The following is a 23,682-nucleotide window of genomic DNA, read 5'->3' as shown; positions in this document are numbered from 1 at the left end:
TTTCAGTAATACCTGTACCAGACAAATACACACATCTTCCTCCGTTATATTGCAAATGTCTAAACATCACGTAAAAAAGCACTTTGATTCGCACAACGCATGAAATAAAACAACAACAACAATTTCATACAAAAGTTATGATTCATTACACAGGCGCTCTCATAAGAAAGACTTTATTCTGACAATACTTCTATCAACATATCACAGCTGATCGCTCGCATAGAAACTACCGTACATGTATTTCATTAAAGCTACTTAGATATAAAGAAAACATTTACAAGTCATCTCCTAGTATTTAAAGAGATGTATATACATGGATTATTCCCATGTAATGTAAGGGAGGTTGCCATCATCGAAGCCTGAATAAGTTGTCATCGATCACACATTACCTCTGACCTCAGTCACAGCTTCTCAACAGACCGTCATCTCACGTGACTTCGTCCAAACTTGGCAGGTAAAATTACAACCCGTATTCGCTCAGACAATAACTTCCCTCTACCCAACTCTCTGTCTCTCTGCACTGCTAATGAAGCTCAACACCTGTGGACTTCCTTCAAGAACTTATACATCTTCTCACCGGAATGACCCGGATGGCACAACCCGTGACCTGGTTGCCATGCAGTGACCGTTCCCATCATGCATTGTTATATAGCCTTTCGAGGTCATTTTATCGCATTACTTACTCTCTTCATATATTTGTGCTATCTCCTCGGCGAAAATTTTCTCGATTACGTTTCGCTTGTTCTTCATTGTTGGTGTCTGTAGTCCGTTGCTCTCGCTGAATAGTTCCGAGTGCAAGTGGATGTTTTTGACCTGCAGGGGAATATGAAGTCATATATCTCTTATTAATCGCGACCTTCTTGCTCGGGGCTTTAATTGTTTTCATAAGGTACTTTCAACCCATGAATAGTTGAATACAGTGTATTGAATAAGCCAGTTCGTAATTAGCTTGGTACAAATTACTTTTCTCTTTGCTCAGTTAGTTAGGCACTTCACTCGTTCTCAAAGAGACATCATTCATATGCTTAAACAGTTAAAACGTATGAAATTAATGCACAACCACCACCTACTAGTATTCGCCAACATTTCTTATAATATGTTTTCTGCTGTAACGATTCCCGATGCGATCATCTTAACAACATACCTGTTCAAAGGATGCCAGACCACTAGACTTCGCCTGCTTCTGCATGCGAGTTAGGATGGCTTCCTTCACGATCTGCACAGAATATTTTATAGAAGATAAGGAAGAAAGGAAATGAAGAGTTGGATTCCCATTCAGCGGGATTGTCCTTCACTTTTGTAGTTTAGCTGTCTAATAATGTTGCCTATTTCGGCTTGTCAGTTCAATGTCAACAACTAAAGTATTGGATAATTGTGAAAAGCATGTAAGTTGTAACCACTAAAAGAGCATGCTTAAAGGTGAATGGCAAAGGTCAGTAAAATCTTTACTTTGACTATTTGTCTCGAGTGACGTAGTCTTTTTCCGTTTCACTCCAATTCCAAGGCCATAAATATGATTTTGTTAGTTAGCATGATCACCATTTTTGACATACTACACAACAGGATGACATAGATTGGAGTGAGAATCTTATATATTGACCAATTGGCCTGAAGTATTTTATTTGTAAAACCCCTTTTATCCCCCCAAGATATATTATAATTACGACCGATATAAGATAAGTGAAGAGTGGAATTATAGAAAGTCTTACCTTATTCTGGCACAAATCCTCGAAAGTTCCAGGAATGTTATTCTGCTTGGCAAACTTCTCCAGTTCCTCTTTGTCGGGTATTGCAATACCAACGATGGAATCCTAAACAGGTGATGATAATCGACTTAAATGATAACAACATAATATCTTTAACAACTTCATCCGTGGGTCATCTGCTTTTCTTTATCATCTGCAGGTAACAGTGAAGACAACACTTTTTAAAATAATATTTATACAACCCGTGATAATGTTTTAGCTAGAGGAAACAGGGATGGAACCAATGAATATCAAAATTATGTGAGGTTTGAATGAATTGTTGCTCTAAACGGGGTGTCGGCCCAAAAAACAATCAACAACAGCATATATTTTTAAATAGTTTAGTTTAGTTTAGTTTAGTTTGCACCAAGCATTAAAAATATACACAGCAAACAATAAAACATGAATGTACAAAATGAGATACAAAAGAGAAAAATTCATAAGACATACGACATAAAAAGTAAAAATAATGTGGCGGTATGACTACATACAAAGACAATGCCATCGGTGGGGGAAGCAGCAAGAAAGGAAAAGCCCTTGTGAGCAGCTGACCCATTAACATACATACCTTTGACAGATTTAAGAAAAAAAAAATGTCGGTTAAGTTGACAAAACATAACAAGTCAAAACAATGCAATCATTACAAAAGAAAACTACGGAGATATGGACGATAACAACACAGAAAACAGCAACAACAAAAATACGCCTTGAATTAACTATGTTTGTAATCTTCCAGAAAAAAGTGTTTATATTTGATTTTGAAATGCATGAATAGAACGGCCTTAAAGATTCAAAGGCATCGTAGAGGACACACCTTAGCCTCCTTAACTTACTCTTTCTTGGGTGTTGATGCCTTTTGTTACACCCATGTTCATTTTGATATGCACAATAATGTGCAAACTCCTCAAAGCCCTCGTATCGTGGGGAGATCGATGTATATGTGGATTTAATTTCCGGTCCATACGTGTACCTGCCAAATTACCTGTTGTCGTCGTAATGCGTTGTGGGAATTTCAGCTCAAAATGACACGACGAGAATCGATGTATGGGACTCAGTATATTAATAATTTGGAAGGTACTACACTCCACTCGGAGTAGCATTATGTTAAAGACAGATTCATCTAAGCTGGCAAATTCAAAGAAGAGAGGAAATGTTCGAATATGACCATGGTAATTGTGACGCCTATTCCCTGTATACCCGACCCTGCACTGCCTGTAACAAGATGACGTTATTGTAATACCCAAAGACCGTTTCCGGTGACGAAAACCTGGGCCAAGAGGGGCTCCCTCAGATAGACATTCTCCACTTTCTCCGGAGCGACGAACACTCCCTGTGAGAGCTTGAAAATGTTCCTCTTTCTGTCTATTACCGACAGGGTGCCATTCTGGGGAAAAAAATAATAAAATGAGACAAGGGGCATGTTTCATAAAGAGTTGTGATTGATCTTACGCTCGATCTATTAAGCGTAACTCCATGTGAAACGAACGTAAGTTCATTACTGAGCGTAAGTCCTGTTTCATAAAGATACGCTTGATTTCAAGAAAAAATCAAGCGTAACTTTCAATAAATTGAGCGTTACTTGCAATCAATCGCACAGTTGTTTATGAAACGCAATTTGCGATTGATCGCAACTTTTACACTCAATCTTTATGAAACAGGCCCAAGATCACAAGACTAGAAGTAAAACAAGACAAGTGAAAATTCCCCGAGGAAAATGAATCGACAAGGCATCTGGGGTCTACATTGTGGCTTCCTTTACTGACTTTCATTACCAAAGCATTGTTCGACTATACCTTATATATATATACAGTGCCATGTATGAATAAGCTTGTAGGAGAATATACATATATATATATATATATATATATATATATATATATATAATATATATATATGTATATATATATGCTAATACCCAAAGGACGCATCTGTACACTTTTGCGCAGACGCTTGTTTCCAAGTATCCTGTCCCGAAACTCTTGAAAAATACTTCCCTGTTTGTGATACATTCCCAATGATCTTAATTCTTAACAACTGTCAACGTAATATTTTTTTCCAATACCAAGTCTGAAAACCATTATTGACATAGATATTATACTGCTATATTCTCGCAAGGTCTAGACAAATTCTAAAGATTAAAACAGCTCCTCTAACGTAGTTCGCCATGTAAACCTGACCTTGTTCCATTGTCCGATATCTCCAGTGTGCAACCAGCCATCACTGTCTAGGACTTCCTTCGTCCTTTCGGGATCTTTGAAGTATCCGCTGAATATGCTGCTTCCCCGCGCACACACCTTTATACATTACCAACGAAATCATTTGCATTATTTCGAAGTATTACGTCCAGGATAAACTTTGTCGTCGTAATTGTCACTTTGTGCCAGAACCACTTCCTCTGTCAATATTTTTATACCATTCAGGACTCTTTCACTTTCTTTGCACTTTCTTTCCCCGGAAAATAAGTATCCACCACTCTCACAGTGATAAATGTGAGTATCGGTCTCATTGTCAAGATCAATGTTTATAACACATTTTTATCAAAGTATAACCAGATTATAGAAGGAACAGAAAGACGTCTTATGCCTTCAAATTAACAAACAAACAAACAAACCAACAAGATCGACAAGCAATACTATCTCTCACCTCTAAACCAGTTCGCGTTTTAAGATTTGCCATTGCATGAATATCAATTATTTCACCGCCAGGTAAAATACTATGATGGATGGTGCATGAGAGAACGTGAAGGAATAGATGCTCCACCTCTAAACATAACCATTTCTGAACAAATTAGCCTTTGGGATACAAGTCCACGCAGATGCACTTATGTCAACGTTGTTATCACGCTTTCGTATGAAGACTACACATTCACACACACACATACTCATGTCCGTCAACTTCGCCACCGCCATAATCACCACATATTGTGCATCATCATCGCTGGTCTTTCACCAGCGAAACATTCACCTCTCCCTGATCATTCTTTGCGTAGTAGTTCAATTCGGGAACGTCGATGAGTTTCAGCTGACAGTCGCCTCCGGGGATACCCACGTGACCGCAGGTGAGGTCGTGTTCCACATTGTGAGTGAGACTGAATGTGCTTTCTGTCTGTCCGTAGGCCTCGACAAACTGTTGATTTGGATGAAAAGGTTATAGGAATAATGGTATTAAACAAGTGATGTGAGTTATGACCCTTCACGTGAAGAGGCGTATAGAAATAGATGTAACAAAAATACTATCTGAGATGCATGTTCATGTAATAAACGTTCAAGTGAAGAAGAGGGAGATGCCAGAGAGAGAAAACGAAAATTCTCAAATGGCTTCTTGTTTTCTTTCAGATTTCCTTCTTTTCCAGCAAAGTGTATTTCACGCCAGCACGTTCATTAATTCCTAATTCCGCAGAAAATTTATATTATCAACAATATTGTGCCTAAATATATCAGGTTGATTGTTGAATGGTTGAGTGGTTGAAAGTGCTTTCTTCTTTTCTTGATTATATTTCATTCATTTTCCTCCACATCGTTTATGGTCTTTTCCCTTTTTTGTGTGTGCTTTCTTTGTTAGGCTGCTTCAGATCCGCGACGCTAATCCTCCGACGCACCTATTAGCTGATTAGGTTGGAAGAAAAAGAAAAGTTCTGTGCATGTGCGAAACAGCTGTTCCCACTTAGAACTCAAGTTGTACAACCACATTCATGGCTTAAGCGTCGCAGGTCTACAGCTGCATATGAAAAGGCTGTTACGTGCTTGGTTTTTCACTCCCTTTCTCCCTCCCATCTTTATTCAATTCATAATTATGTTATCATTACCTTTAATAACAAAAGTACCTTAAAAATAGAAACACACGATTTATATGACTGCTCTCAAGTACACCCTTGTATCTACAACGTATACTACCATCCATATATTACAAGTCTACACCTAATATGAATTCGTTCCATTATGATTTGTATCTAGGACTTGTGCTTGCTATAATTTTTGATAAAACTGAGATGCAGTCTAAATCCAGTCACAGTGAAATGTTCACATTCTTCTCGCATAAATATGAATATTAAAATGTATTATACAACTTTGATGATACGCTTAAGAACATGTTTACCATATTATTTGACCTTCTGTTTAGAGTATGTGTCTTATATATATACATATATATATATATATATACATGTATATATATACATATATATATATATATATATATATATGCATATATATATATATACACATATATAAGGGCCTATATATGGGGGGGGGACGTGAGAAACTATACAATTTCAAAGCTTTCTTGGTTTTTTAGTTTGATTTATGGAACTTCTTCTGTTCTAATCGTTGGAATTTACTTTTATCATCTAAATCAACAAAAACATGTAGCGAAATTTTCTCCTACCGGGGGCGTTTCTCCCAGACTCCACCCCCCCCCCCCCCCCACGGTCCGCCGTTCCACAGCAAACTAAAAACAAACAAACAAATAAATAAAACAACCCACACACACAGAACGGTCAGTGGCTCGGGGTAGAGAATTCTAATAATAATAGTATTAATGAATAGTCTTTTTATAGCTCATTTGCAATGATAATAATGATAATAATAATAATAATAATAATAATAAGAAGAAGAAGAAGAAGAAGAAGAAGAAGAAGAAGAAGTAGAAGAACAAGAAGAACAAGAAGAAGAAGAAAGTCTAATTTACTCTTCAGTGTGGCCACTGGTCTACCAGAGGCCGGGTCCTGCCATTATTATTACCCTAACGTTGCCAGTGTATGCACCTGGGTCGAGCGGGACGTGGTGGGTAAAACATCTTGTCCAAGGGCGTAAGCACTGGGCGGGATTCGAACTTGCGTCCTCCGATCGGAAGTCGGGAGTCTTATCTACTATGCCACTATGCGCATAAACTGATCAATAAACTGATCATTACATTCAAATCCGTCCCAATGACAAAAAAAAAAAATAAAGGAACTTTTTCAAAATGTTTTTGAATATCAAAACCGAGGATGAAGAGCGGAGTTCCTTTTGGCAAGGTTATCAACATTCATACATTTATACATTTATCTATTCGTTTAATCATTCATCCATTTGCTTATATAGTTATCTGTTCATTTATTAACTTTGATAAATTTTAACTCACGTGACACCCCATGGACACCCTGAGGAAAGCTGCGATTTCTGGGGCCAGAGGAGCAGCGCCAGAAGCAATTAGACGCATCCGTCCTCCGAGCATGTTCTGACAAAAAAAAAATGTAATAAATAGAAAAATGAAGACACTTCACTGATCTATATAGATAAAAGGTTAACTCCATGCATGTGACTGAGAAATGAAGTCCAGTCCCTTTACCACTGATAGTACTATACTTACTCGAACATAAATCTCAGATCTATTTTCGTTCTCTTTTGATTTTGTTAGAGTACACCATTGAGAGAATTCCCAGGTGTCCTGTCCCCATCTAAATATTGCCTTTATAGATGAGCAACACCTTAGAGATTAAAAAATGAAAGGAAACTGAAACTATAATAGAGGTGCAGCTGCAACATGTTTCTTACTGTTTTTCATTCGTGCATTCAATCGCTCGTATTATTTCACGATGTTTGCCAGTTTTGATTACACTTCAAAAAAAAATCTGATTTTGTGCTTTCGATTTCGATTTCGTTCATGAAGGCAGACTGCATATTTTATACACCATGAACAATGGTCAGACAAATAAAATAGAAGACAAAAAAAATCTCGATTTGCATTAACAAAGAGCAAGACACTGAATTGAAGAGTATCGTATATAACCTCTATATACTCTATCTGATAGGTACTGTGATTTATTTATGTTCATGGCTCTTGTGTGATTGAAACTAAATGTGAGTAAGACATTTTGAAGAAAAAACAGTAACCATCGCAATTATGGATTTGTTCTTTTTTCTGCCGTGCAATTCGCCTCGTCTTCTTGTAACACTACAAGCTATACCATTCACACTCCTGATGAAATATTGTAACTTACCTGCATCCTGCTGAACACCAGTTTGTCCCAAATGGTATCTTTGCCAGAAATTCCTCTAGATAGCAAAAAAAGAAGAAGAAAAGAAATAGAACCCAAGTGACATTATTTTGATTTGAATGTGCACGACTTCGGCATTACAATAGCCAGAAGAAGAAGTGAAGTGACTTCGATATAGGTGAACGCCAGGGCCGTGACACAGGTAGGGCGAAGCATGGAACAACCCCCTCCCTCCCTGCATGGGCCAAACAGATAAAGAGTATGCTTTTTCGATGATTCAGGGCATTCGGAGAATGAGTGAGAACTTTTTAGCCCCTGCCCCCACCCACCTCCTCCCCCTCCCCCGAGAATTCGGTAACGTTTATCTTCTGCATCGTTAAGATACATAACTCTATAAAATCACGCACTCAAATCATACAAAAGTAAGGTATTCTATTCTACATATTACTCACCTGTCGAGAGCCTTCAACTTCTGACTGTACGCGAGCTTGAATATATTCCTCCTCACTACATTGCTCGCATTCACCGTCGACATGACCTGTGCAGAGGGCAAAAATCATGCACACAGCAGCATCTATAGTTGATCTTTGATATCCACATGAGGGAGAGTGTGCAGCTGTCATTTTATGACACCCTGATTATGTACCAACAAGCCAATACAATTTTCAATGCAAAAAATTGTCCTCTTCCAATGCGCTTCAAAAATTGTTTATTCATCCAAATGGCGAGTAAACATGATAAGGAAAGAACTGCAGTTAAGACTACAGTGTACAAATAATTCATCTTGCAAAATACATCATGTTGGACGATTTTTGAAATGCAAGCATCCTGCTATAATGGCAGACTGGAAAACATATCTGTGCAAGACTGTATATTATTATGATGTTATTGATTACGCAAATGATCAACGCACAAGGCCTACAGTTGCGCCGTTTATCTAATAGCAAAAAGTATTTCAATCTATCATGACAGTGACAGAAATAAAGAGGCATACAAAACTCCTAAAAATTGAATTGAACTTCATTATTTCATGCATATAGTAAAATGCCTTCGGAGAGAACGAAAAATCAGATGAGGCTTAAAATTAGCTCTTCTTTCTCCAGTTCAAAGTTCAGAAAATGGGGCGATGGTAAGGCAGGTGTAAGGATCAATGCATGCATGTTAAAGCGCCTGCAGAGAAATAAGACTTCGTCACTCTGTCCGATAACATGACAGCGAAGTCTAATTTTGTACAAAATGAACGCTGGTATGATATGCCTCTGTTGGACGAAATCATGATTCAAATCATCTTGTCACATAACTCACCCTGTCATAGATCCTGTTGAAGACACGTGGAACGCCGCCCATGAGAGTCGGTCTGAGGGTCTGAATATCATCGACTAGCTTCAGGGGATCCCCCCTGAAAAAGCCCAAGGGAGCTCCTCCGATCATGAGCGTGTGCTATCCAGTGGCAAGATTATGGGGTACACATTATCGCATTAGTCATGCTGTACCTACAGTATTAGGGTTGTAACACTCGAACCACTTTTGATCATTGACATTATTTATCAATTAAGTACATGCCTAGGGCACAACATCAACTTTTTATCCTGGTGGCCCGTTCGTGTTACAAAAAAAAAAAAAACAAACATTGATTTTGAAATGTTTGTGGCCCGAAAAAGGAGTGTAGTGGCGTTACAAATCACAGAATAGCAATCTATTTTGCATCTCAGTTGCCCGATCGGGCCATCAAAGTACTGTATTAATGCTTTTTGAAAGTTCGATGGCTCAACATCATTAATGGCCCGGGCCACACGGCCACCGCTAATGTCGAGCCGTGATGTGTTGTGCCTTGTTGAGGATTTTGCTGATGTCATACCACCCCACTGGTGATTCATAGACAGATGATTTCAACTAATGTAAACTCTACCATCCTTCATTCTTTTTTATATATCGCACACTCTGGTGATCACGCAAACAAGAAAACACTTTCTAAAGTCTAAAACCACCTAGACACGACGTAGTAAGACAGATTGTTATGTTTCTGGAGGAACGACGATTAGTGCAAAATGTCGTTCATATCTTACCATGCGTAAGTAGCAATTAGAGTTGTTCATTCCCGGACATTGTTATGCTACACACACCTGCCTATATAAAACCTGCACGTGCCGTATCCGAGTAAATTCACCAACAACTAACATAGAAATTAAGCCCTTTTATACCCTCTTCCAAGTGCAATACATACCAAATTTCCTCGCTCGTAGACGTGAGGCAAAGGAAGATACGATATGTGGACGTCATCTAGCCTGGGTAGCACGTTTAGCTGCATCACAAATGGAAGAGATTTAATTGTGAAAGGTTAGCCAAGGCATGCGCATGCAGGGCTGAGGCGGGCAGTGGTCTGCATTCCGTTTTGAATTATACTAGTGATTTTGATTGGTTATTACGGAGAAGGATAGCCATTACATGTAATGACATTTTTGTAGGCAATTCTTACAGTCATGCCCGCAAACATGTATCACAAAACAAAGGAATTTTCCCTCATACTTCAGGGCACCGTTTCATGAAAGTTGTCAGCCCTGACTAGTTGTCAGTCTCTGACAATTACTACAGTAACAGTCAGTGACCAGAGCTTCTCAGCCAATAAAAACCAAGAATTTTACTAAACTTGTCAGAGACTGACAACTCGTCATGGCTGACAACTTTTGTGAAACCGTGCTCTGTTAACGCGTGTCATAGGCATCATAACAGTGCACAAATTCGAGAGAAAAGAATAAAGGTAGAAGGATGTTTTGCGGTCAAGAGAAAAATACATGGCTCTAATTCACCGGCAGGGTCTTCATCGTGTAAACCTCTAAGGAGTGGCATAAACACTGAAAATCAAGTCGGAAGATACAAACAAAGGGTGGGACTATGTCAAAATGACAATTCACTTTCGAAATGTATACATGTGAGATAAAACGTGGTGCAAGAGAGCGCTTTTTAATGTATTAAAAGAAAAAGATACTAGCTGAATTTGACCTTTTTTTTAAAGGGGGGGGGGGGAACATCGCGAGGACGAGCTGAAAAGCTACAAATTCTGTGATTAGTGAAGACCACGCGATTACTATATATCGCAATGGTCATGCGCAACTTACAATCTGACCTTTGCAGTGATAATTTAGAACTTATACCTGTGGGGTGGAGTGGGCCACTAAATTGATTCTTACCGAGCAGAGCATCCATGCATTTGCGTGAGCAGCTATGTGGTTTTTGTGTGTCTGGATAACACCTTTCGGGATTCCTGAAACGCGAATAATAAAAGTTGTATCTTTACATCTGCATATAGCATTTCGTATTATCGAGGACAACAAAGATATACATTAATTGTGAATCAATCATTTACCTCGTTCCAAGTATTTCGACAGCTGTTAGATTCCAATATCACTCAATAACTCTTTTCAATTGACTTTGAGTAGGATTTTTGTGTAAAATGAATGCAGAAATATAATAGAATGAAACAAAATATCAACAATTATGTTTTGCGATGTTCCTGCATGAACATTATCATTCCAAAGCCAATATTGTACACGCAAACCTCACCGGATACGCAGAAGGCCCACAGAAAGAAAAAAAAAACTAGGAATATTTTATGACAAACATAATAAACACAAACGCAATTTATTTTCTAAACACAACCAAAATACCATTTTTCATGTGGTTTTACCACTAGTGCCTGTGAAGTCGTGAACAAGGCAATGACAATCTACGTTCTGATGCATGTAGCGGCAGTGTTATTGTGTTCTTGGTTTATGTATCTGGATAAACTTTCATCCAATATGAAACCAACTCCATTCTGAATATTCTTTACTATCTCTGAATTGAACTTAATTTTAGTGTATCAAGTTTTTTTTTTCTGGTTCTTAAGCTGGGTATTAAATAACTACTATTATAGGATGTTGCGATCGTAGTTATAACATCCCCGCTTTTCAGATCAGTTCAGTTATTTCTGCGTTCCATTTTCTACATAATGTGAAAACTTTGACAAATTGTCGACATAATGCACAACTAATATAACATTTACTATTTACGACTACAAAGCAGTTTAGTATTGCATGTACACTAAAGAAAGGAAATATCTAAATCAAAGTTTTTAAGAAAATAATCGGACTGCAGGGAACCACATCCACAAGCAAAGTCTGACCGGGAAGATGGTGCCAGGTAACGTACGTTGCAACATGAAATAAAGTAAACCAACACGAAGTATTTTATAAATCTTGTAAATTGCTAAGCAGTAAGTGTACCTCCTAACTTTTAAGTCTCCATTAGAATAAAAATGCCTTTATACTGCATCAGCCTACTTACTACTAAGACATTCATTATGATGTTTGAAATGCATACTGTCCAATACATCGAATTGGCATTTTACTATAGACATTTTTTATGTCCTCTATTCAGTTCATTTTTTTATTTCCACATCTCAATAAAAGAATCACATGTTGACAAATGACAAACATGAGACACATAGGAAATATAAAATATATAAAAAATGCACATTATTACATAAAAGACATAAAAATAACAAAGTAATGAGTGTGGAGGAGGCTACATAGGCCATTGGCCTTTCGAGGTAGCTCTCCCAATCAAACAAAGTTATCAGTTATCACAATATACAAATAACAATAAACAAGTACAAAATTCAAAAAGACAATGTAGAGTGTAGTAATTTCAAGTGGATGGCTAGCAGTGATGGGGAGCTCATCAGAATGAGATTGAAACATTTATTTCCAATAATATAAAAGTAAAACTACATATATATCTTGCATAAAACATCATCATCAAAGAACGAGCATCCCACACACACTGCCAAACCTACCACTTGAATTATTCATTCTATACATTTATCAGGCTTTTGATAAATAATCCCTATATCTACGTTTAAAAGACTTTAAGGTAGGTGATTGTCGTATTTCTAAAGGCATTTCATTCCACAATTTGGGTCCGGTATATTTTATAGTTTTACGAGAGACAGCACATTTCAATAACGGTAAATGAATATTTTGAGAGAATCTAGTATCATAATTATGAAATGATGCATTATACAAAAAGATTTGATTAAATACAGGTGGTAAAAGATCATGATAGAACATATACATAAAAGATCCAGTTTGCAATTTATAAAGTTGTTCAAGCGTGAGTATATTAAGCTTTTGAAATAAAGGTGCACTTGGAGTTCTTGGATGGGAGTGAGTAATAATGCGAATGACTCTTTTCTGTAAAACCACTAATTTATCTGAAAAAAAAATTTGGCGCAGGTGCCCCATATCAAGTTACAGTATGTAAAATATGGTAATATCATAGTATTATAAAGATTTGTCAGAATTCTTAAAGAAACAAAATGTCTCAGTTTACTAAGAACACCTATAATTTGAGAAACTCGACAAACAATGTAATTTACATGAGCAGACCAAGACAAAGTGTTATCAATGACCACTCCTAAAAACTTTGTCTGTTGCACCTGATGTATTTGCATATCATTTATACATATTCTAAGCACATTAGGATCAATTCTTCTTTTTTGTTTTGTGAAAATAATATAATTTGTTTTCTTGATATTAATCAATAATCTATTGGTAGTAAACCACAAACTAACCTTAGGAAGTTCAGAAGTCAATGTATGTGATATATCATTCATATTTTTTCCCGACAAAAACAGATTTGTGTCATCAGCAAATACTACAGGACATATTTGTTGACTAGCATATTGCACATCATTAATGTATAACAAAAATAAAAGGGGTCCCAAGATAGAGCCTTGGGGAACACCAATAGAAATATCAAGCATTGAAGAATATGAGTTATTGATATAAACAAATTGTTTCCTATTCCTTAAGTAACTATGAAACCATCTCAAAACTGAACCTCTGAATCCATAAAAATGAAGTTTTTGAAGGAGAATAGTATGATCTAAGCTATCGAAAGCTTTTGATAAATCTAAAAAAATGCCAAGTGCGATATCACCATTTTCAAAAGTATTGCTAATTTTATTTATAAACTCAAATATAGCCATATAAGTTGAATGTCCAGAACGAAAACCAAATTGTTTATTATAAAGAATATCATTTCTTTCAATAAAAGACATCATTCTATTATATACCAATCTCTCAAATATCTTTGAAAATGCAGGAAGAACTGATATTGGCCTATAATTTGAACATTGAGACTTATCTCCATTTTTATATATTAGGGAGTACTTTAGCGATTTTTAATTTTTCAGGGAAAACACCATACTGAAGTGAAATATTAAAAATGTGACACAAGGGGGGTGCAATATAATGAATACAATGTTTCAAAACTTTAGCATCGACTTCATCAAATCCAGGACTTTTACCATCTTTTAAATTTAAAGCAATAGTGATAATTTCGGCAGGTGTTACAGCACTAAAGAACATGGAACTTACAAAGTTTCCGTGTAAAAATTCACTTGGATTATGATTAACATGAGGCATATTGTCTGCTAAATTTTGTCCAATTGAAACAAAGTATTCATTAAAATTTTCAGCTATTTGACAAGAATCATCAATTATATTTCCATTTACTTCAAATGAACTTATTCTATCATCTTTAATATTCCTCTTCAATATATCATTAATCACTTTCCAAGTACCCTTCAAATTTTCTTTCACAGAAGAAAATTTGGTTTCGTAATAACTTCTTTTTGCCTTCCGTAATACATTAATAACATTATTACGACATTCCTTATATACTTTTTCACGATATGGGGTAGGGTTTTTGACAAATTTTCTACAGAGACAATTCTTTTTTGCACATAATCTTTTCAAATCATTATTAAACCATGGTCGATCATTCCTTTTCTTTGCAAATTTAATATTTTTACAAGGAAAATGAAAATTGTATATTTTCACAAATTTTTCAAAAAATGTATCATATAAACCATTTGCATCACAGGAATCAGAGTTCAAAATATCACTCCAATCTACCTGTTGTAATTCCATACAAAAAGAATAAATATTTTCATCATTAATTATCCGTATATTTTTATTAACATGCATTCTTTCCGGCATTATCAAAGAAGTCAATCCAAATATAGGCATATGGTCGCTTACATCATTCTTTTTGTTTGTTGTACTTACCTGTGGTTCCACTGGTATAGACCAGAGTATTGATCGTCTCCGGCTTTGGCAGCTGAAACAGTAAAATTGTACCAAGAGCCATGAGCATTCTCCTTTATCAATTTGCTGCAGTATACATGACATTATTATTGTTCACACATGCACGTGTCCACACCATGACACACATACAAAAATGTATCATGTTTACATTCATACATAGCATAGCATATGTTTAGCATTTTGGGCACAAATTTGAGGGCTTTGTGTGATATGATAATCATTATCACCATCAAAATAACGGTCCTACATCATCATTATCATCATCATCATCATCATCAACAAAATTACTATCATCATCATCATCATCAACAACAAGAACATTATTATCATCGTCATCACCATAAGGTCTTATTTGTTCAGGGTAGTATATCTTCATGTTGCCACTGCTCTACCAGAGGGCCCTGCCATTATTTTTACCTGAGCGTTGCCAGGTACCCATTTATACACTGGGTAGAGAGGGACATGGTGGGTAAAAACATCTTGTCCAAGGACGTAAGCACTGGACGGGAATCGAACTCGGGTCCTCCAATAAGGAGTCGGGAGTCTTATCCACTATAGAGTCCCTTAACTACAAGGGATTCCATTATCCACTAGAGTCCCTTCTGATCCACTATGCCACAGCGCCCCCAATCGATGAAGTAGTCTTTGAGTTGGCTAGTGAAGAGATTAGGGAGCTTTAGATTTTCGCGACGCGGACGTTCAGAGGGGAAAAAACTGTTCTGCGATGCGCAAATTTGCGTCTAAGTTTGCACGGTCGGTTCTTGGCAAAGAGATTTATATTTTTTGCGTCCGCTCAAATTCACACCGCAGAGAGCGATGCAATGATCCTATGAGGCGTCATTAAACTTTGTATAATATAGGCTGCGTCCTCGGGTAATCTAAAGCTACTTTGCAACACGACGGAGGCAGAAAGGAGAACGGCTGACGCAATCGTCGTCTTAAAGGGACGTCTGCGTCGCAAATCTAAAGCTCCCCAATATCTTAGGACGGAAACCATCCAAATTATCCCCAAGCATAGTAGAGGAAGCATATCAAAGAATATCTTCAAAACAAAGTATGTTTGTTACAAGCAATCAGTATCATTCATTACCACTTTGTCGACCACATTCTTCCCACCGAGGGCAATGACCTCATCAAAGGAGACCAGCTTCAGCCCGTCACGCTCAAACTGCGCTCTGTGCTCTTCGATGCCTTCTCGTGGCAGGTCCATAACAACCACCGTCGTCAGGCACTCATGGGAGGCGTGGTCCCGACGGAGGCGGTCCGCTTTCTCCATCGTATCACAGATAATCGTTGACATAGAAGCTTTGCAGTTAGTATTAGAGAGAAGAAAAATTAAAAGTCAGAATGCTATTCGGGTGATGTTCGTTATTACGAAGGTTCGTTATTCAGAAAATAAAAACAAGTTTCGTTAATCCCAATATCTGTGGCGTTATTCGGAAGGTCTGTTATTCCGAAGGTTCAAGGTGCGTACTATTTTCATTCAATTCAATTCAATTCATTTCACTTCAATTCAATTCAATTCAATTCAATTCAGTTCAGTTCAATTCAATTCAATTCAATTCACTATAGCGAACCTTTGAAAATGCAAACCTTTATTTTTTTTTCGTTTTCGTATTAACGAGCCTTCGGAATAACGAACCTTATTCAATTTTTTCATTGACGAACCCACGGGATAACGCACCTTGTTTCTTTTTCGGATGAACGAACCTTTGGAAAATAAACCTTATAACGAACTGTAACCGGCTATTCCGTATCCCTTTTTAATTTAGATTGTCATATTATAGAAAATAATGAAACAGAAGATACTTTTCCTGCATGACACTCCCACTTCATGATCACCATAGGAACGAAGAGAATTATAACTCCTCGAAATTTAATGCTCCTGGGTTTATGGAATTCCAACAGCATGAAAGACAACTGAAGCTCTGAAATGTAATTCTTAAAAGCTAGACTTCGTATACTCTCGTTACACCTGGCAATCTATAGGTGAGGATTTCTACAAACTAATGGAGACACTTTGTGAATAATATGTGCTTAAGATGCAAGCTCCATTAGCTTTGTAGTTCCTTACAAGACATTGTAAAATCGTGCCATACGAAGAATAAAATTATGCTTCAAAATACACTGTCTATATGCGTGCGAGGTATACTATAGAGTAAATAACCTGAATCTCCAGAAGTAAGTTTATACAAGAAGCAATTTTATATGATTATTAATTACATGAATGGTTTTCAACGAGTATAAGGGTAGTAATAATCTATTTTTGTGTTATTCCTTCACTATCGAAGTTTTTAGCTATTTCGTTCCTTCATGAATGTTACAAGTGATATTCTGTATTCAGATCTTCATTATTTTTACTATCCTTCTATGGGATGAACAAACAACCATAAATTAGTGAAGTGAGTAAAATCAAAATGAAATGTAATGTTACAGATTTACAAAAAGAAAAAAAGAAAAACATGGATGGAAAAAGTCGAGAAGAGAAGGTCGGTAACAGAGAGCCAGGCAGTAAGAGACGGGAGTGAAATAATGTATCAGGGAAACTCGATTTCAACAGAACGACTTACTTTGGGTAATAATGACGTCTCCAGATTGACTGCTGATAGTGTTAAAGAATGGGACCGAGACGAGGGAATACTGCATGCAGGCTACATCGGCTATGACCCACTGGAGGAGAGAGAACCATAATGGCGGGAGATTGTTGGAATTTGAATAGCATTTCTCTTGTAGTAAACAAAGACGTCAACATTCTTGAACATAATTATTATGATCTATAAGAAGTAAACTGTGCGACACGATTAAGGATTGTATAAAAACGACGTCATGGCTGCTTATTTTTAGCACAAAAAAAAGCTCTCATAAACTTACACAATAATTATGTGCATGTGTCCTCTGTGTGTGATGGTGTGTATGCGCGCGCGTGTGCGTGTGTGTGTGTGTGTGTGTGTGTGTACATAACTCTGCTCTACAGTGATTTCAAGCAGGGTTTCATCTGTTGTTTTTGTTTTTGTTGTTGTTGTTGTTGTTGTTTTGGCTGCTGTTTTCTAGGTCGCTCGTGCCAAATCTAGTAACACAAAGAAACAAATGAATGGAGACATTTTTTATACCTCTGGCCTATTTTGAGCGAAAATGCCCACGAAAGAATCACCTCCAGGCTGGTTTCCAAGAGCAACAAGTCCCGAACCAAAAAGAGTCGCCTTCTCTTCAACCTGAAAGGAAAAAATAAGCAGTACTCTATATTAATTTAGAACCATTTTGTTCTATACCCAAAACCAATATACATAATCAAAATAACAATACAGCGTTAGCTTTAATGTTGAAGTCAGCAGAGGTCGACAGTATATAGAATAAAAGTTATTGGTCTTTGTTGTTGTCACTATTGATCCCATTTTGATAAAAACATTCAACATCACATCATCTTCTTCATTACTGTATGGTGGCATCATTTAATTGTAATTTCACTACAATCACAAAACCTCTCGATTTGGGTGCATTTTGTCGTCATCATTGTAAGGAAATGAATGGTATAATATATGCGACATATTAGTATGTTGTATTATCAGCTACGCAGCATATTGTATATTCGCCTCAAGTATATGTAAGTTTTTTTAAACTTCATGAGAACCAAGATTCTCATTCTCAAGAGAATTATCATCTGCCTGAGGTATGAGGTATGCGATGTACATGATAAGCATTGTCTTGGTCTACTTATACCGCGAGAAGACAGTCTGGTAACAAACCTGTGAAAATGTCAGCCATTTATATTGTTTGTCGTCGTTGGGTCGATACCCTAAAAAGTTGCCATCGTCTGCAAGGATGGAATCACATTGAATAATATTTACAATGATATGATAATGGTGAGAATGATGATGATGATGATGATTATGATAATAATAATGATAATGATGATAATAATGATAATAATAATAATAACAACAACAACAATGATAATAATAATAATAATAATATCAATAATGAAGATAATAATGATAATGATAATAATAATATCAATAACAGCGATGATAATTTTGATAATAATAATAATAAAAACAATGAATACTAATAACAATAATAATATAGTTACAACAACAACGATAATGATATTATGATAACAATGTATTATTCATCCAGCGTAGCCTCTTCAGTGGATGTTGCCACTGCTCTACCAGAAGACCCTGCCATTATTATTACCCTATAGCACTCCCATGTACCCATTTATACAGCTGGGTCGAGAGCTTCTAATGCAGTAACTCTTACTTCTAGAAATAGCACTTCTGCTTCTGTTTCTGTATTTACCTAGAGATACTTTAGTAGCGTCTACTGTTCTTCTTCTAAAGTAATTAATTTAGTATCATTCATAAACATCAGCAGTAGTAAGGTAATGATGATAGCGATAAGTTGTGATAAGGGTTGATGACTCCTTTATTTTTATACAAAGGTAAAGATACCTAAGACACGAGCAACTAAGCATTTGACAAATACACTGCTTACTGGATATTCGTTTTCCCCGAAGGAATCCCTCGTACATAGTAGTGACATCACTGTAGTACTGGTCCTTACTGTGAGCTAACTCATTAAAGCGACTCATACGTATCCGTTCTTCTCCCTGTAGCACAGCAGGAAAGAGACGGCACAAAACGATAATAGGTTCCATTGTTAATTCGTGCCTTAGAACGACAGGCGTAATTACGTTTTGACAAAAACTGCAATCATGGGATTTTAACGACTGCAATTTCAAACAGAATAATGTCGTTTGAAATAATGCTTTTCGTGGACGATTAAGAATCCCTGATACTGATAGTGGGCAAGGGCGCCGGAAGCGGGGGGGGGGGGGGGGGGGGGGGAAAGAGGCAGAGGCGGGGGGGGGGGGTACTTGTCCCCCCCCCCCCCCCCAAAAAAAAAAAAAGATTATGGGGGAGGGCAAAACGAGTTTTTGCCCCCAAAGTGCCCCCTGTAACAATGATTAATCAATTATTTAAAGACCAAAATGAACAATAAAGGCACTTTTCTTGTCTAAACGAAACTTATAATTCATTATCAATGTACATTATAATATCTATACACTAATATTTACTTGTAAGTAAATTTAATGTATAGAAGGTAGCCTTGCGTCCTCGAGTCTCAATTATTTAAAGACCAAAATGAACAATAAAGGCACTTTTCTTGTCTAAAAATTGTCAATTTCATAACTGAAAATGCAAAATTTTCTCCCTAACGGGGCGAAACTTATAATTCATTATCAATATACATTATAATATCTATACACTAATATTTACTTGTGAGTAAATTTAATGTATAGAAGGTAGCCTCGCGTCCTCTAGTGTGCCCCCTGAAACAAACCTTTAGTAAACCTTACATTTTCCCTTTCTTCTATGCTTTTTAGCAATATAAGAATAATTGCTAGTGCTCGAACAATGCGATCACGTTTAAGCTTTTAATGAATACATTTCAGACGAATGGCAGAATGGCTCTGTCCGTACATAGTACACTGAACAGTTTTTATAAGTTATGATGATAGTCCTTCGCAGTGATTTTTTGTTCGACTACGTTTAATTCCCTAGAAATTTGAATTGAAATGTTCTGTAAACGCGACTTTTACACTCTGTTTTTACAAATCCTGCCTACCGTGATACCCCCCTTCTACACCCTCGCCGAGGATCTCTTACCACACCGTCACATAATGTAACCCCCGTATGTTATAATCGTAGTCCTTCACACTATTTTTTTCACCATGTTTAATTCCCTAGAAATTTGCTTTTAAATGCTCTATAAACGCGACTTTTGTACTCTGTTTTCACAAAAGTCCCTACCGTGGGAGGGGGTATCCCCCTCCCACACCCTCCCCCTGCTCGGTCGCTTCGCTCCCTCGCCGAGGATCTCACACCGTCACTAATGTACCCCCGTATGTTATAATCATAGTCTTTCGCACTAATTTTTTTTCACTATGTTTAATTTTCCTAGAAATTTGCTTTTAAATGCTCCATAAAAGCGACTTTTGTACTCTGTTTTTTACAAAAAGTCCCTACCGTGGGAGGGGGATTACACCCTCCCACCCCCCTCCCTCGGTTGCTTCGCTCCCTCGCCTAGGATCTTACACCGTCACAATGTACCCCCGTATGTTATAATTATAGTCCTTCGCACTACATTTTTTTTTCCACTATGTGTAATTTCCTATAATAGAAATTTGCTTTTAAATGTTCTATAAACGCGACTTTTATACTCTATTTTTACAAAAAGTCCCTACCGTGGTACTTCCGCTCAGTCGCTTAGCTCCCTCGTCGATGATTTCACACCGTCACATAATGTACCCCTGTCGAGATTTTGCCCCCCCCCCAAAAAAAAAACAAACAAAACAAAAACAAAACAAAAACAAAAACAAAAACAAAAAACAAAAACAAAACAAAACAAAACAAAACACCAAAAGTGTTCCGGCGCGCATGATTGTGGGAACCAATATAAATGAATAATGTCTAATGGTTATCCCATGTTTGATTTACGCAGAATTCCGATATGATTATTATGATATGATAAGATTCATGTACAAAGTACTCAAAAGAATATAACTTTGTGACATGCATGTGTGTCTGAGTGCGTGTTTGTTTGGTTTGATAAAAGAATACATGCATGAGAAAGGATATTGATGAATATCTGTCTATTACATCGCAGGTTTTAATTGGGTGCATAATTCTCTCTTTTTCCATCTTATTTCGTTAATCAATCATCAAGACATTTTCCTTGTCCCACCCCCCCCCCCCCACACACACTCCCATTCCTTCAGCGCCATCAAATGAAATGAATTAAGTTTGAATAAGAGAGGGAGGGGATGGGAAAAGGCTAGGAGAGAAAGAAGACAAAATCATACTGGCAGTATATACGTCTGTCTATCCAGTGGAAAGAGTTCCTTTAGGTACTCTTCACTTCCGATGGGGTGCTTCGATGACGTGTGAGCTTGACGTAGACGATGCATCATTGGTCCCGCTGTTCTCCTGATGCCATCGTGGGATGGAAACAAGACTCGCACAGCTGATGTGCGCCACGCAAAGTAGCGACTAGCGTTGTACGCCATGCCTGCTCAGCTCTGAAGGCGAAAGGAGTTGCTACGTACCGTTAATATACTGGCGTAACTCTGATAAGCTTGCCTTGATAAGTCTGCGATGTGTCATGTACCGTACGAGGCAATGACTTCTTACCTCCTGGATGAAGGGAAATCAAGATTCAAAACTTTACTATAGATGACAATACGAATGCTTCATACTATATACCCTGTGTCAGGAGAATTATTGAGTCAGAAGGGACATGAACTGTCGAAAGCTCAATCACTCCACTTTATGATTTTTAATCCATTGACTGGCCACTGTTGGATAACCAGATTTCAGCAGTTGTACGGTTTGTTTGTTTGTTTGTTTGTTTGTTTGTTTGTTTTTGGCTACCCTGTAACCTAATCACAAGAGCATCGTCTATAACCATTGCAGCATTATCAACAAACTGAAAAAGATGATCATGAATATGTTCTGATAACAACACAAATTCAAACATAATATCAATACCTATCAGTAACAGTGGGTAATCATGCCATTGGCATTGTTATCTTTACGATATTCATTTATTTGATGGAAATGTTTTCTTTAAACCTGTACATAATCATGATACCAGAAGTAGACAACTTTTCCACGAATCTAGAGTAACTTCCCACACCCTTCATAAATCGATTCGGTGTATCGGGCCAATTATGTGGAATTCCCTACTCGTCACGCAATATTCCGTTATAACTTTTATCCTTTGTCTCTTCATGTTTAACTCAGCTCTCTGTTAGATGTCCTTTATACACACACACACACACGCACGCACAAACACAGTAATTTTTGTGCTGTAAATCATTTTTATGCTATATATGGGTGTATCTACCTGTCAAGCCACATAGCTAGCTTTTACTGAGACATCCTACTTCATTCTTCTTTATTACAAGTAATGCACACTGTTGTTCTGTTGTATTTGGTGGTTTTTTTTCAACATTGTCATATCCATACATATTTGTGAATACTTGTCATTTTGCTTTTAACCTGAAGAATGTAATAAAATGAATGTAAGTCCGGTGTTAAATAGTGAACACCGAGCTGGTGTCAAATTTTCGGTGCTCATTTATGGTGTTAAATTAACACCTCCGGGTGTCATTTCCAAATTTTAAACTGTTTTTTGAAGAGTTTCTTAGTAACTGCACTTCTTGTTGATTTTTAATTTAAACAAGACGATCAAGAATTTTACATTGAAATACTAGATTTTTGAAAAAATGTGAAAATAAATTTACACCAAAGTAACACCAGCTGGTGTGGTCTCTTATTGAAGCTGGACGGGTGTTAAACCATTGATATTAACACCAACAAATATCAAATCAACACCATGTGGTGTCATTTTTGAATTAACACCAGTACAGTGTCAAAATAACACCAGGTACAGTGTCAAATTAACACCACGAAGTGTCAGGTGAACACTTTTCAACACCATCACAGTGCATTTTTAACACCTGTGGGTGTGGTCCTTTATTGAAGTTTGATCGGTGTTAGATTTAACACCCGTGGTGTTAAATCTAACACCGATGTTTTTACAGTGAATGAATGCTATAGTGTCACCACCATTCCTGCACAGCAACTATTCCTATACAACTGGTATTCTATACACATCGTTTTACTTCTTTTTTTCAAAGCGTGAAGTATAATACGGTCAAATGTTCTCGTGTTTACCACGAAACAGACGAAAGGATGGCATCTTTTCTCTCAGTAATGTTCTGAGTTCCTCGCCCACACAATTG

The 23,682-nt window shown here is 37.1% G+C and overlaps 1 protein-coding gene across 1 annotated transcript; it reads right to left on the bottom strand.

The window, feature by feature from the left end:
* Nucleotides 1-675: 675 nt before the first annotated feature.
* On the bottom strand, nt 676-21,942 carry LOC139738661 (long-chain-fatty-acid--CoA ligase 5-like). Its single transcript, XM_071649276.1, has 19 exons — nt 21,739-21,942; nt 19,368-19,482; nt 18,617-18,684; nt 17,984-18,085; nt 17,444-17,543; nt 15,964-16,178; nt 14,835-14,886; nt 10,911-10,984; nt 9,947-10,024; nt 9,028-9,162; nt 8,175-8,260; nt 7,726-7,780; nt 6,867-6,962; nt 4,710-4,871; nt 3,923-4,039; nt 2,986-3,129; nt 1,710-1,811; nt 1,145-1,216; nt 676-813 (listed from the first exon to the last, which is right to left on the bottom strand). Exons 1-19 carry the CDS (start codon nt 21,940-21,942, stop codon nt 676-678), a joined length of 2,115 nt encoding a protein of 704 aa, XP_071505377.1.
* Nucleotides 21,943-23,682: the final 1,740 nt, after the last annotated feature.

Source organism: Diadema antillarum, unplaced genomic scaffold (assembly GCF_040938485.1).
Source record: "Diadema antillarum isolate AM-2024a unplaced genomic scaffold, OU_Dant_1.0 seq00000764_RagTag, whole genome shotgun sequence".
Classification (NCBI taxonomy): domain Eukaryota; kingdom Metazoa; phylum Echinodermata; class Echinoidea; order Diadematoida; family Diadematidae; genus Diadema; species Diadema antillarum.
This window is presented reverse-complemented; position numbering and strand designations above follow the sequence as displayed.

Coding starts and splice junctions, on each gene's coding strand:
- LOC139738661 (XM_071649276.1), bottom strand. CDS start 21,942: ATGGCGTACAACGCTAGTCGCTACTTTGCGTGGCGCACATCAGCTGTG. Junction 1,217..1,709: donor AGGATTTGTGCCAGAATAAG/GTAAGACTTTCT, acceptor TATTCTGTGCAG/ATCGTGAAGGAAGCCATCCT. Junction 814..1,144: donor GTCTGGCATCCTTTGAACAG/GTATGTTGTTAA, acceptor ATTCCCCTGCAG/GTCAAAAACATCCACTTGCA.